At 37.2% G+C, this 16,411-nt stretch overlaps 1 protein-coding gene across 1 annotated transcript in view; it reads right to left on the bottom strand.

The window, feature by feature from the left end:
• Nucleotides 1-16,411, bottom strand: part of TLN2 (talin 2) — a 219,549-nt gene that overhangs the window by 98,940 nt on the left and 104,198 nt on the right. The window contains exons 9-14 of the mRNA XM_062583331.1: nucleotides 11,321-11,384; nucleotides 8,687-8,791; nucleotides 6,190-6,345; nucleotides 5,431-5,532; nucleotides 2,809-2,885; nucleotides 893-1,073 (exon numbers count right to left, since the gene is read on the bottom strand). Coding sequence (XP_062439315.1) covers nucleotides 893-1,073; nucleotides 2,809-2,885; nucleotides 5,431-5,532; nucleotides 6,190-6,345; nucleotides 8,687-8,791; nucleotides 11,321-11,384 — 685 coding nt within the window. The remainder of the gene's footprint in view (nucleotides 1-892; nucleotides 1,074-2,808; nucleotides 2,886-5,430; nucleotides 5,533-6,189; nucleotides 6,346-8,686; nucleotides 8,792-11,320; nucleotides 11,385-16,411) is intronic.

The following is a 16,411-nucleotide window of genomic DNA, read 5'->3' as shown; positions in this document are numbered from 1 at the left end:
GACACCAAGTATAGCCTTTCCCCAGCACCTTAGCTGTGCAGTGGAGAAAGCAAAGCTCGCTTTAATACTCCTCATGTTCTTGATCCTGCCTATGCCATTATACACTCCTCTGTACTTACACACATTTATAAGATTCTGAACTTTCACAGACCAAATCATGCTCAGACACATACTAAAGTACCAAGCTGTCTACCTGGCCTGCATTCTAGGAACGTGAATAAGCATACTGAACTTATTTCAAGGATATGATCACTGATTTCCTGGAACACGACAGTCTAAAAATGTTAAAGACAATTCCAAAACTGAATTGCCATCATTACGCATAAGCTAACAGAAAACTGAAGGGTTTTAGGCAGAACAGGATGGCCATCACATATACTACACTTCCACTTGTATGATATGAGCTTAAACATTGATTATATTCTACAGTCCCTCTAGCTCCTCGATAGTCTTAAATTAAATGAGAAAAGCAAGCATGAACTTTAAACCTGCCTTAAAACTGTAAATCAGCAGGCCAGCGACAGATAAAACACTGGCTTTTGTTTTAAACTTGCTTATTTTCACCAGTCTTTAAATTATTTTTTTCTAAGCCCTGCATAATAGTTTAACAACTTTGAAATAAAGGGAAGGCTGGAAGAGGCAGTTTAAAGCAGAAGGGGGGAGCGGAAGAAAAGAAAAAAAAGGAAAGAGGAGGAGAGAGAAAGAGCAAACAAGTCAAAACGAGAATCCCTAAATATTCAGGGATGCTCAAAACATGTGTTCAGTAGGACAGCCAGGCAGCCACACTCTACACCATCCTCCTGCTCTTAGCAACATGGATAACATGTTGTCTCTGACTACTTCTGGCACAGACCAGTTTCAAGTGATACTACAAAATAAGGAGGTTCCTCACAAGCGGGGGCATGTGTCCTCTGTGCATCTGACCGATCGTGACCTGTTGCTGGGGAGAAGGCATGATTCCAATGTTGAAGGTCTCCGGGCCGCTGGACCCTGAACGCATAACAGCTGGTAGCGCCACAGAGCCATGCTCCACCTTCCCTGTTCGGTTGAACTGCTGCTGCAAGATAGTAGATCTAAAAAGAATGAAAAACAGAGAGAGAATTAATCAGCTCCTGCAAACTAAGTCCTGATGGATATTCTTCTTTTAAGTTGTGTTTGAGAACAATTGGAGAATTGTTAAAGTCATCTTCTAACCATTTTCTAACAGCATTTTAGAAAAACTAAATTGAGGCTTTTGACAGATCAAATATCAATAACAATAATGAGCAGGTAGCAAAGAAAGGTGCAACATACAATTCGGGTATATATGGTACAGTAGCGTCACCCCTCTAAGATACCTGGTAGAGATATAGCTGGATTAAGTTTTATGGCATAAGACTGCTCTGTTTCAGTTGCATCATTAGGCTGATCAGTAAGAAAATAAAAGGATGACCCTTTGGCAATGTCTATGCAAGCAAACCCTAGATTTGGAATAAAAACTAATGTTTTTCCTTCATCACATGTGCGTGCGCACATGCACGCGCACGCACACACACACTTATCTAAAAGCCTGGCAGTCTATCAAATAATGGACTGGGAAGTATGCTGTCTTCAAGCATAATAAAGTTGTTATCATCCATGGTCATCCACTGCTTTGCCAGCTGTCCTGTTCATATTTTAATACAGTTCATGCTTTAACAGCTAGAAGTGTTGGCAAGAACTCTGGCTGTCACAGCAATAGTATGTTATAGAAAAAAAAGTAATTTCAATTATGGGAAAAGCTTTGTATTTATCTGTTTGGGGCTTCTCTGCACACTACACTACTAACATATTCTGGAAGCAATTTGGAAAGGGCAGTGTCAAAAGGAAGCACATACGAACATGTGTGATATGTCAAAATTTGAAATTTCACATAAGGCCACATTAAGTATATAACCAGCTCATCTCCTATAAACCATATGTTTAACAGTAAATCAAATACTTTCACACACACAGCAGACCTTGCCATCCTTAGAGTTCAAAGAAGAGACTTAAGGGGCTCATTACAACTCAAACTGCCTTGAAATTGTTTCTATTATTTCATTGCACAGAAAGATTAAATATTCCTTTTCAAGAGCATGGCGAGCTCTACAGTTCTGCTTTTTGCTGCTCATCAGCAGCTCTGCTAATCTCCCATCAGAACCACCAATGAAATCATAGCCTAATCTATTAGTGCCAAAATTTTACCTTTACTCACATCGCGTATCTGACCAGTTTGTCTACAGTGGGTTGGTGTAATGAACCACCAGTGTTCATGACAAAGTACAATTAAACTGACAAAAGTCAAATTCCACTGGAAGCCATGGACTTAGCAAACAAAAACAATGGAGACCTTGTAAACCTAGGTGTTTGCACAAAGACCAAAGTAATACAGTATTTTCAAGCTCTGCAATATTTTTGTTCTTCTTTTTATTGAATTCTAGCAAGAGTCAAGGGGTCAAGTTCAACAGCTGTCCTTTAAGGTGAATGCCATAAAGACATTATGTATTCAAGAAAGCTGTAGGTTTTTGACCACCAGTTCCCATGAACAGTCACCATGAAAATATACATTTGCCCTAACCAGTAATTTTAAAGACAGAAAAGCATGCTCCTCTATCCTAGAATGAAACTGAAAGTCTGAAAAACTGCCTGGAGATGGTGCCTTTTTCTGCTGACCTACTCTGTAGGGAAAAAAAAAAATTCTTCAAAGTAATAACTGTGCTACATCACTTGAGCAATGAAAAATGCTACCAAAGCTAAAAGGTGTCTCGCTTACATAAAAGGGCATTTCCTCCTGTTGTATACACTCACTTCTTAGGTGAAACAGATTCTTCCAACATGGTTGATTCCTCATCACCTTCAAGGCCAAATCTATCTTTACTCTGTTTCTGGAGGAAAAAAGAAAAAAAGAAAAAAGATAGACACTATGCTTATTTTTCTTCCCGTTCCCTCCAGCATTGCATTGATATTTATCACAAATCTGGTCAAATGATCTGAGGAGTCTTGCCCAGTACTGAACACTAACTTTTGGCAGAGTGTAAAATACAACTTCTGCCTCTGAGAAGGTGCACTTCAGCATCCAGAGTCCAGCTTCTAAGCTCTGAAAAATGAAGTGCCTAAAGGAAAAAGCCTATCACAACTGCCAATGAAAACCCAGAGCTTTTCTAAACAACATTATAGAAAAGAATGTCGGGATACCATCTTCACCTCCCAGAAGAACATTCTGAAGATATGCAACATCACCATCCAGACATGGGTATGGCATGCTCATCTCCTTCCCCATCCTGTTCTGACTCAGGAATGGGGCTGGACTGAAACTCAGCTCACTAGAGCTCAACTACAGATCATCTTCAGCATGCCAAAGTGTTACTACCTATGGCTACCTGCCACTAGAAATCTACAGCTACAGGAAAGACAGTAAATTTAACACTATCAAAGTCATTTTACCATAGTTACTTCAGACATCTAGATAGTCTGGACATCTAACTTCTTGAAGCAGTTTTTCATGCTGGTATAAGGGAGGAAGAGGTACACAAGGTTCAAGTCTAAATTATTAAACCAGCAAACTACTGTAAGATATAAAAGCAATGCCTTGTAAAGGCTGTCCATTTCTACTGGTGACCCTGGAGTACACATGACCAGGTCAAAGACACACTCTGCTTGCTACCTTACGTGACTTGCAGTCTGAATATTCAGCATGTAGACCTAGATAAACATTCATTATGACTTTAGACACATTTAATGAGAATTCCTCACACATATCCATACACCTCTACTGACTTTGTCCAGAAAAATCCCTTACCATTTAGTTTGCATTTATGCATCAACTGAAAATGCCTACTCCTAGTCAGGATCTTACTTCCGTATTAATACATAGTAAAAAATACAGTTATATTAAAAAATAAAAATAAAAAAGAGAGTTACTTAAGCTCAGAGTTCCCTGCCTACTGATCAATGATCTATCACTAACAAGTTGTAGAACAAGATTTCCTTAACATCAAAACACTTTAGCAGAAAAAAAAAAAGTGCCCCCAATCTACAGCAGAGCAAATGAGTTGAAATCTTTCAAAATACACCAAGAGTAAACATTATGCAGCTGAGGGGTAAACCACAGTTTAAGGCATGTTGCACAGTGGTAACTTGGACTTGACAGCTGGAAACTGCATGTTTCTCATATGACTCATGAAGCATCATGGGTGTTGTTATTTAACCTGTTCCTACTTCACTCATTTTGAAACTAGATGTGTTAGCAGATTGTAAAGAAGAACTCAAAGGATTGGCTTTAGAGTGAAAATATGCACATCTGTATTTTATCAGCATGGAAAGGCTGCTTTACTTTGGAATCACAGAGTGAAGCTACTTCTGAAGCTTAAACGAGCTAGAGCCAGATTTTAAGTTATCTATTGAAACTTGTAGTTTATTTAACATTCATTAAATCTGGGACTAAAAGGTAAGTGCTGTGATGAATTGTAGCAATCTACCCTCAACCTCTGATTTCACCCAACCTGATGTTACATCCCAGATGGTTCTCATGAACAAAGGCAATAAATTCTATTGAGCTGCCTAGTTTTCTGTCATTTCTTTACTATGAAGAGTTTATTATAACACTAGTTTGGCTGAACCTTAATACAATAAAAATTCATCAGCAATGAGCACCCAGAGCTATATGAAACATTACACTTCTCTATATAATGTGGTCAGCATATGACCATTCAGCTCTATGCTTTATTGGCAAAAGCTGGTATTTTCTGTTATCAAGCTTATTCCGGTGTTCAAAAGATTCACAAGTGAGGTGCTTATCGGCCTCTCCTACTTGGCACACGTCACAAAGCCAAGTCTAAAGATAGCCTGGTGCCTTCACAAACATTCCCGTTTGTCTGCAGAAATGAAATATAAATCTCTGCTTTACTGACCATGGTATTTGCTAAGTAATATTATGACTTATTCTTAAGTTTTGCCAAAATACTTCTTCAGCTTTGTTGCAGCAAATACAACAGCCACAGGATAACTATAGTACAACCTTTAATATAGTTCAACATGCTGCTTCCATAGAATCTCTTCCTCCCACCTGACTCACCATTTTGGTCCCCAGTTTAATATCCATAGTTGAGGAGACAGCTTTAGGCTGCTCTCTGTATATACACTCATAGCCAGCACATCACCTTCCAGAAAAGAAAAACACAGCCCAAGAATGCTATACAGAGCTTGACCCATACTATCACTATAATTAACAGCCTTGATATTTTTTTCCATAAACAACCACTTAGGTTAAACTAAAAGAGATATTATTTATATATAAATCACATGAAAACATAAGAAACAACATTAATTTCACAACAGAGAAACTCCAGCTTGCACACACTACAGCTTTTGTACTTCTGTAGTCATTTTATTGATTTTACTGCATTTTTACTAAATGTCATCCTAATATACCTTCTTCAGGATGATATCAATGTAACCTGCAATTAGCTGAGAGATCTGTTCTCCTTCAGTGGTCTGTACTGAGTAATAGCTTTCCTGATACTCGCCAAAATCCTGGTGGGGGGGGAAAAAGAAAAATTAACCCTTTGTAAATGGAAGGTAAATAAATGAAGAAATAGCAAAAAATTTGAGATAGAAAATTAAAGATCTAAATTTTATTTTGTATTACATTTTACCATAACTAACAGTAGATGAGACTATTCCAAGATTCATATGTTGAATAAAGGATGCTTTTTATTTCAGCTTAATCACAGGTGTATAGTTTGAAATGCTGGAGGATCCACAGATACCTAATTTGACTTTCTCGGACAGTCTCTGGATGATGGAGAACTCTTCAGAAACATCTTCTGAAGTGTAATCACTCACATCATTAATAATGATTGTCTAATTTCCAAAGTGAGTTATTGGCTTCTAGCCACAGTCTTGCTCTACCACATAAAACAACTCTTTCACATACAAGACATTCTACTTATAATGGGCCAAATAAGTTACAAAACCCACTACATCTATAAAATTGCTTAAATTGACAATTGTAAGATGTTTCCATGAGCCATCTAGCTCTATTTATGCTCATAATCCACATGCCAGTGGCTCTCCATAATGAGATGTAGATAGAACAAAACAAGTTCTAGAAACTGTTCAGAGTACAAGTCCATCGTCCTTTCTCCATTTCATACTGATACCTCTTCCAAGCATATACAGAAAGATTACCAGAGTGAAGCTTTTAGGTGAGGCAGCCCAGCGTTTCACAGTTGTCAGAGGCCATTCCTGCAACACTTCCTTGGTCTTCTCATCCACACGCATCACTGAGTCTTTGGTGACCCCCAGTAAACGAGGAACCAGCTTGTTCTTGCCTTTCATTTTTTCCTATAACAGAACACGAGGGATTGTTTTACATTCAAATGGAGCATGCCAGGAGAAAGGAAAAAACATGAGGGAATATACTGGAAAGAGAAAGAAAAAAAAAAAGCAAATGATTTCCAAGAACTGTATTAACATTAAGAAGTTCTGTCAATTGGCTGCAATTAGTTAGCAACAACATGATGGTAGTTCTTTTAGCCCGCCCTGCCCTCCCCCCCCCCCCCACACACACACAGCTGGGAGGACAACACATAAAACAGTCTATTGTTATTTCTGTCTAAAATAACTCTTATGTTACTCACTATTTATCACAAAGAAACAAAGAAATGAAAACCCAAAAAGATGATCAGAATTTTGATGAGTTATACAAGATCAGGCGGAAAAAAAAAAATCCTCAGAAAAGCAATGTGCACCTGAAATTAAAAACCAGCTACAGATCCTTTGCAGCAAATCCCAATCACAAGTACAGCGTACTTGCAACGCTGAAATGCCACTGCAAGTCCTCAAATGTTAAAGAAATCAATGACCCAAAGTTAGGGTTTTCTCTTACAGTAAGCTTATATCAGTACTCTTCTGACATACTTAACATTCAAAATGTTTTCATCTTAATGACAATAAACTCAGGCTACATATAACTCAAATACTTGACTTGTACAGAAATATAGTCCACTAGGAAAGTGCACTTATTACCTTTTAAATTGATACAAGAAAGCCACTGTTTACAGAACTACAATCTGACTAGTGCACATGAAAGCACAGCTGGACAAGTATGAACATTTGTATATTCAAAGATTTCAACTGTATTTGATCTTTATCATACAGTTCAGAAGAAAGTCCCCTTCCCCTTCTTCTCCTTGCAAAAAAGAGGGATTTTAGGGAGAGAATCTTGGGAAGTTACTTAAAAAAAGCCATCACAGCAGACTCTCTAGAAATATGCAAGAAAGGGACAGGGTCAGTCTGAAGGCTGCCAGATGCTGCTTCTTAGTTTGTTGAACATTCTGCCCCTGCAGCTTTTCAAGGTTGCAGAGTACAGGTCCTAGCTATCAGTTTACTATAAAAAAAAGCTTATTGTAAAATGAAAATGAATCCAGATGCCACATTCCACTGAATTTATGCAGTAGGCTGCAAAGAACAAAATTCCTATTTATCTAGTAAGTCATTGATAGTCCTCAGAAAATGAGACCAATTATTCCTTCTAGCTGAAGTTCTATGACATAACTAATTGACTCAACTATCATTAATTTTAAGCTAGGATTAAAGAAAAAAGCATGTGCGAGTCGGGGCTGCAGGGAGGGGAAGCAATTTTATCTTTTACTATACAGGTCAACCATATGGTGTTAACAAGTTACCACTGAATTATCAGTTTGTTTTGAATGTGTGCATGCTTGTTTTAATATTTTAGCTACTGAAAACTGCACACTACAAGTTTACTATAGTTGATAATATACAACTTAATAAATCAGCTGAAGAAGTCTGTTTGAAATCTTATTGTTTATAGTGTTTTGTAAGTAATTCCAGTGTTTTGCATTTTAAAGATTTATGTCCAAACTCAATTTCACTGTTTTAGTATCTTGGTGAACATTTAGCTCTGTATTTCTGTATCACTAGGCTGGAAGTTGCATGATTCAAATGAAGATGTTTAATGACCCAAGCAATGATAAAACTTTTTTTTTGTTGGGGGGGGGGGGGAAGAGAAAAAAAAAAGGGGGGGAGGGAGAGGGAAGAGAAACTCATCTCCAACTTAATGATGCATAATACATAGCAGCTACTCCGAAAAGGTCCGTAATCAACAACACATATTGTCTAAAGGGGTTATTGGTTTGTGATACTGAAAAGCAGCACAGCTTTTGATAGGCTTGAAAAGATTTCATTGCCTCCAGTTCGGTAGCTCAACAGCTCCTTTGGAGAACTGAGACTGCTTTTTCCATTAAAGGTGTCTAAAAAGACAATTTCACTTAAAGAAGGCAAAACAGAAAGGTCATTCTTTCAGTATGAATGATATCCTTTGCAGATTTTTCATAATATTTGCACCTTTTACTTGCTTCATTAGAATTTATGGGTGATTATGTACTTTAGGAGGAGACTTGCATTCAGCTATCTATAAAGATTTAGCACTATAATTTGGGGAAACCAAGAACGAAAACTTTGGCTTAAGTTTATTCTACTTTCTATCTAGGTAGTAGCTGAATATTCAAGCACTAATCCCATCCCTTGTACTGAATTGAACAATTTTTCCAAACATGGCTTTTAGGAACAAGGCTGAAAGAACAACTTTGACCTGTTGTTTCGGGGAGATCTAAAATAATACATAATCAAGTATACTTTTGGTCAGCAAGATCTGCATTACCTTAACGAGGAAAAAGGACACTCCATAGGTCCGCAGGGAACGTGCCAGCTTCACATACTTCACTTTGGCTTCTATTTCAGTCATCTCACCACAGTTTTTGTGCTCCTGTAATGAGATTCAGTATTAGGCAGAAATTATCCCATCTGGAATAATGGTAGACAGAAATAATTCCATCTAGAAACAAAGGAAAAATACATATTATCTTTTATTTGTTTAAGGCTGCCTAGTTAATAAGCATGGCAATTAGAATACTTGTAATAGCAGTGGTTAGAGATGTCAGCAAGACTATATCCCGTAATTCCTCACATCCAGAAGACACGAACCACCTGTCAGAAAGAAGTATTTCTCTTTGACCATCATCCATGCTATTCCCTTTTCAGATCAAGTAGATTTAAATCACCTTTAAAACATTAAAAAAAAATCCAACTAAATATTGCTGCTAGTCTCAATACTGCAAATCTGCATAAATAATCATCTTAAAGAAAATGTTTTTCACTTTTGGTAACCTCTGGAACTCACTGCCATATCATTGCACATTTCATCCGAGGCTTATTTACCTAGTCCTTTAACTAAAATAGAGAGCAACTAGAAGTTCACAATCTCCTTTCACCACGTTAATTATTCCCTTTGTGTATTACCTGCTGTCATTTTTGCCTGCTTTCAAAAGGAAATTGGATCCATTTCCTTCTTCTGGGGTATTAATTTTATATTTCTACCCCTTACATTCCCGTCCTATTCTAATTGAAAGAGAATACTTTACTTGCAATGGCCCTAAATGAACTCTGAGATGAACTTACAGCTATGTTGCTACTGATAGACTTGCATACTACCGCTATGTCACTGTTATTTGTATTAGACAGTGGCACAGTATAACTTCCCTCTTTTCTAAAGGACTGTGCGGGGAACGGTGCTCTCCATCTCACTTTCTCCATCTAAATTTATACTTACATAGTGTCTACTATTTTTTTTTTCTTTTTGGCTAGTTGCAGCTTCATCTGTTTTGTCATCACATGAAAAGAATTCCAGAGATGAGGAAAAGGCAATGTTTTTAAATGGTTCATTCTGAAATGTTCATACAGAAACTGAGTCATAAGACCCCCACCTATTTATTATTTAAGCAATTATTCAGTAGCAGACTTCATTACCTGTAAGCAACTATAATACCAATAATGCCTGTTCAAACTTCCTCACCTCAGTGTATACTCTCCTACTCCAGTCAGTCCTTCTGAGAGTCCATCCTAAACTCCTGCTATTTGAATAGTTTGAGAGTCTGGCTGTCACACTCCATCTTCCCCTTGCAACCCCCTTCTGAACCACTGGTTGCCACCCCCTCCATGCTGACTGATGGTACCAAGAACAGGGAAAACATTTTTCCAGCTCCGGTTTGAGTTCATTGCTTTACTGCTCCACAGAACTGGGAAGAACAACTGCAGCTCAGAAAACCCTTCTGCATCCCAAAGTCACAGTTTGATCAGGTAACTCTGCAAATTCCAGCACAGTAAATGCAATCAGGGTCACAGAGGAGCAAGGACACCAAATGTCATCATTACAGATGAAAAAAGTCACCTGCCAAATTCAAGAACTTTGTAACTTGGGAAAATGGCCAACATTTCTCAAAAAGACAGCTTGCCTTTTCTGCCTTCGTGTTGTGGTGTCTTTGCTCAGTATCAGTGCAATCACTGACAAATTTCTTGTCCATATGTTGAAGAATGTCATGATTGAAACTATTTGTGTGTAGTATTTCAAATGGGCAAAGTCACATGCTCTGAATCTCATACTCATAAATGAATGAACAAAATAATTTTTGCTGCAACTCCAACATTATTACCACCAACAACTGAAGGTATACAGGGAAATGTTAGACAACTTTATGTCCAATCAAGTGTGACAAGCTCCAGGTAGAACAGACTATGAGATATAACATTCCCAGACAGAGAGCATAAGAGTCAAAAGAAATTACATGAGCTATTCTTGCTGTTCAACTTGTCTCCCAAATAGAGATCACAGGTCACTGGTACGTTCTTCCAGAAACTGTATGACTTGATTTCAGCTGCTGACCTCAAAATTTTCCAGATTCAATTATACTGCCAAGTTTTGCCTCAGTCAGCACAGACATCTAGCACATCTACACTTCTCAAATGCTAAGACCATTCCCAACAGTATTGGTATGTTTCATGCTCAACTGTTTCAGTGTTTTACAATGTGGCGCTTCCTAGGCACATCACTAAATTCAAGTACTACAGAACTCTGTATTACTTGAAGCTCATGCTTGAATAATAAATGCATGAAGGGCTGTGTGGAAGAAATCAAATTGGTTTTTCTAAATATGCTTCTATTTTAGTAGAAATGCACTTTCTTATATTACAATGTAACAGAACATGGTCTTAAGAACATTGAATATCTACTCTCTCCCCTTCAAAGTAAACTGAACAATCATCAGTGAAGAAAAAAGGATCAAGAGAATAAATCTAGTACAGAGAAGAGAAAAGAGAAGAAAAAGCTAACATTTTTTGCACCTGATTTTCTGATTATTAGGTCAGTCAAGTACACATACAAAGTATACTCTGTGAAAGAGCACTCATGTTTTTCTTACAAAGCAAAGAAAGCTTTTCTAAGTTATTCAGTCTCAATTACCTGAAATATTCTCTTTTCAGCCCCTCTTTGTTTGGTATATTCTTTAGGCAGGAACTCTTTTAGGCTAGGAAAAAAAAAAATCTAGTTAACAGTGCTTTCCTGAGAAAGGATGCTTTCTGCACTCCTTTATCAGTACTAAGGCCTCCATGCTTCCTAAAACAGGTATAAAATACCTATACACTGAAACGAAACAGACTGGCTGGCTGGCTAACTAGGGTAAGGTCAAGAGCAAAACTGGCATAATTAGGAGAAATATTTTGGCTACATCCTCAAGTAGTATCTCTTCATGTTTTGAAAAGTCATCAAAAGTAAATAAGAGCTGGGACACTTTCCATTGTTAAACCGTATGACGTATTTCAGCACTCCTAGGGTTTGCATCCATTTCCAAATACACTTATTGTAGTCGGGGGAAGAAGGGGTAATCAAAACTTGAGCCAGTTCTGTGTCCAAGTTCAGACACTGCTATTACTTTCCAGTAGCGCTTTGATTTACTGATGTGTGGGGCAGACAGTTCTTCCTCTCAGTCTTCCAAAAAATGTTAGTACAATTATACTTACTGAAAAACTGCAAAGCCCATAAGTGGACATTTAATATCAGTCGGTATCTCAAAAACAAAGTAATAAATAACCAGTCTTCATTTTTGCAGCACTCAGATACTGAAGTCTCAGAACACAGAATAAACTAAGTCTGTTCAGCCTCCACGATAGATTTGAGTCAGAGAGCATCTTTTAATGCCTCACAATATCATCCAGCTGTACCTCCTTGCTGTGTAATAAAACAAACAGCTTATCTCAGCCAAACATCACCTCAACTTCAAGACATACCAACATCACGTTTACCAAATGACAGTTCTTTTCTGAATGGTGTCTTCCCATCTGCAATGCTTGAGTCTGATGAAGAGATACCATATATTCTGCGGTATATATTTAGTCTGAAGAGAATTGTTGTTTACACAAATGTTGGGATTCTCACTCTTGAGTTCAACATAAAACAAGCAGAACTCCCCAGCTCAAATAACTGCCTTCTACTTATCCCCCTCTTTGGAGTATTGGGAATAACAGCAAAAGAAATGACCAAAAAAAATCTCCTTCTCATTTTGATTTATTCTGTACACAAGTACATTATTAACACACAGAGCTTAAGCCTTCCGCTACTGTGGAAAGCTAGACAGAGTTTTGAGAAGTATTTCTACTGTGGATTTTTAAACATGAAACAAACAAAACAAAACAGGCTGACTTTCTGCCTTTAAGGAAGTCTGGCATGGCAGACAACAGACAAAATAATTCAAAGTGTAAGTCAGGATTTTGTACTTTCTTCAAAAATACTTCCAGTCATGAGATCATTCCCTCTGTTCATTTCATAAAATTCTAACAATATAAATAAAAGCATGAGCAAGAGACCTTCTTAATAGTTCTTCCAATGCCCAAGCAGTTATGGCTTACTAATCAGTAATGAAATGAAATGGCTTACTAATCAGTAATGAAATCTCTTCTCAGGACTTACTTATACAGATTGAAGTATGGAGAGAAGAGGATGGGAAGCCGAATTAATTTTGTAAACAAGGATTGAATACACCTTATTATCCTAAAAGTTGGTGCTTTTATTCACAATTTTGTAGTTTAGTTCAGTTAAATCCTGTTTAGTTAAATTCAGTTCCAAGGCTAATGAAAAACAAACTGAGTTAAACCCAGTTTAATTCTGGAAAATACTTATGCAGAAGAGTAATACAGTTTAATCAACACTTCTAATTCTCATCTTTTATTAACAGGAGTTAATTTTCTTAGTTATTCTTACGTACAAAAGCTACTAGAATTATTACTTCAAGTATATCTACTTATCTTATTAACCAAAACACACTTCCTTAAATCCAGACTGTTGAACAAATCTTATTTGGAGCAAGAAAATGTAAGAAAACAGAGTGTCTCTTCGTCCACTAAGCATGAGCCCATACTTGCTCTTGCAAATACGACTGACAGTTAGAACTAACGCTTTTCCCTTATAAGACCCTCCACTTACCAGCCAATAAGAAATAGTAGTCACCTGCACTGAAAGGGTGAAGTACTAGTTGTAAACAGACTCCAAGGTTATTTTAATGCTACCCATAAGCAAGACATCTTCACTTATTTTGCAACGAATAGTTTTACTTTGTTAACAGCTTGTTCAAAGGAGGTGGCAAAACCATCCAGAATATATTATTCATTTAGCATTCTTAATTTCTTTAATTATTCAATATTACACTGAACAATGAACTTATTTCAAAAATATCTAACAGCAAACAGTGCTTATGATCCAATACGAGTTTACTCCTTCAGTTCTTCAAACCATTTTACTTATATTAGTGGCACTATTTTTACTGCTTTTTATTAGCATAAAGGTATATCCAGTGTTCCATGGACAAAGCGTAAGATGGGAGTTTCTGTAAGAAGCTGGATAAAAGAAGTGAGCTAACTGATTACTGAGTGTCCTCAGGAAATAAAAAAACAACAGTCAGTAATTTTAGCCAGTCCTTTCTTATCCACATATGCACAGTAAGATTTCTTTAATAGACATTTTTTCAAATTTCAATTTCCCCTGCAGATGCAATCCAAAAATGTAAGCGCTCCTTCATGCTCTTCCTCATAGAGCTATTTGAAATTCGATAGCCTAGGAAAGTTCACAATACACTTTGGCATAAGCTTTAAGGAATTTCCAACAGCCAATATCAGTGTTAACAAGATGCATGCAATAATCCTCAATCCTGTGCCAAGAATCATTTATCAATGACAAAAAATAAAGATAAAAAAATTTGTCCATATAAACATACTGCAGTCATGGCAAACTAAATTAAGCTGTTTTAAAATAGTGCTAAAAAGAAAACAGCCCTAATTTGGTACATGCTGTTTTCTGTATAAGCAGATGGAATATCCTTCAGGGAATCTGCAGTGGTTCCAGTGGTGAGTGAATAGATATTTCCCAACCGTATTTCAAATACAGCTATAGCATACAGTTTACATTAAATATAACTACTTTAATGCTTGAACAGAAGCAATATTCTTCCAAAGAAAAAGAAATAGGTGAAACCTGTTCAAAAAATAACTCATTTTTTTCACAAAGGAAAAAACCCTATGAAATGTCTTCTGAAGAGGAGAGAGTCATTTTCAGAAAAATCAGCATTCCTCTATACAACCTATATGCTGTTCACAACCAGTCAGGAGACCTTGGCTTGTTTAGGCTCGCAAAACAAAAGCATGAAGTTTCACCAAAGGCTAGCAGGACAGCTAAGTACAGCCAAAAGTATACCAAGCTAAATTAAGCATGCAAGCTTAAAATCAGTGTTGCCAGTTTACTTAAAAATCTAAAAAATCTGTAATCTTATGAAATGAAACATATGCCAGAACAGTGAGAGACGAGACTTGATGGCCTAACAAGACTCAATCTTAATACAGTAAATACCTTTTTCAATGAAAATAAAACAGTAAGTACAGAGAATGTCCTGCGCTTTTTGCCGACAATGCAAGACAAGACAAATGCCCTGCACACAATTTTAAGGTTTTAAAATTTGAAACTCCAATTTTATGCCATTTCCACTGGAAAATACTCTCTTCTGACATGAAATTCAGTTATTTATACATTTTATTTCTACTAGCATACAAAGATATTGCACTTTATGTGTAACATTTTATTCTGTGATGGACTTAAGTCTATCTAGCACTGTATACAAGGAAGAGGAATCATCCACCCAGCAGTTCCTGTCCAATGTAAAATAAAGCTACTACATGGGACCTAAAAGGGGAGGGAGGTCCATAGGCAGCAAAGACCAAGGTGAAAACCTATAAAAAAAATTATAGTAACTGAACCCTGCAAAGCTGTTTAAGAAAACTGGTAATTGGGGGGATGGGGGGAGGGAGAGATTATTGCTTTAAAAATCAAAAGCACCTATTATGGCAAACAACTAACTCCAGAAATCATAACTGTGACACAGCATTAGCTTGTCATGAGGTAATAGTCTGACGGTTTGCTGCAGGAATACTTGGGTGGGTTGTTGGAGGGAGAAGGGAAGAATAAATATTTAATGGATAAATCCCAGAGAAATATTCTTGTGTAACCAGACACAGCCCAAAGAAATGAGGACCAGGAGTGCACTGAGCCTACTACGCTGGGTCTCTGTGATTCGGAAGAGGTACCAGTAGCTGTATCAGGAGAGGCTCATAAGCCAATCTGTAGGAAGGATAGATGGCACAAAGTAAAGCTGATTACTCAAATCAGAACTGAAGCAAGTTAGTGCATATGATTTATTTACATAACTGGGCATAACGTAACAGCTGCTTCAGGGAACTCTTTCAATAATGAAGTGTTTTGAACAACCAAGCTTGTAGCATTGCACACTCCAAAGCAAGTCATCTTTTTAAAATGATTCCCTGAGATACAGTAAACCATAGACTCTGGTTCACCAAGGTAAGTAGCTGAGAGTCAGCACTCAGCACTCACCATGGATTTAATAGAACAAAAACCAGATATGCACCCACTGTTTTGCACACCCTTATTCAGGCTTCTATGAGCCTTACACAAAATCAATGTTTGACTTACTGCTCATTAAATAGCTTCAACTTCTTTCATTCTCTTTCTCAAACTCCTGCCTTCTGTTTGTTTTACCTTAGGTAAACTAGTGCGAATAGTCAAAACTGCAAGAAAGGGGGGGGTATCCAAATTTTAGCAAAACTCAACTTGCTCTGCAGAGAAGATAAAAGTAAGTACGACAATAAAGGTAAAAGGATGGGTCACCTGTAGGCAGATCCCGTCTGAGTTTAAAATGAAGAGCACAGTTCTAGACCTCCATTTATACAATGTCATGAAAGGGTGAATCTGTATAATTAATACCACTCTAACAAAAAGTCTGGAAAACTTAACCTCTGAGCACAGCAATATAAACATCATTTGAATAATGTAACATCTTTACATTCACTTGCTTTCCTGGCAAATCAAGCATCTGTCATACATACTGGTGCATGTTTACTTCACAGACAGCAGTACAAAATGCAGGCAAAGTAGACAAAAAGTAAAGAACAAAATCCCATTTCTTCTAACTCAGTAACTGAGGCATAACAAACTTTT

The sequence above is a fragment of the Rhea pennata genome, chromosome 10, assembly GCF_028389875.1.
Source record: "Rhea pennata isolate bPtePen1 chromosome 10, bPtePen1.pri, whole genome shotgun sequence".
NCBI classification, from domain to species: domain Eukaryota; kingdom Metazoa; phylum Chordata; class Aves; order Rheiformes; family Rheidae; genus Rhea; species Rhea pennata.
Note: the sequence above shows the minus strand (reverse complement) of the source record. Positions and strands in the feature narration are given on the sequence as shown.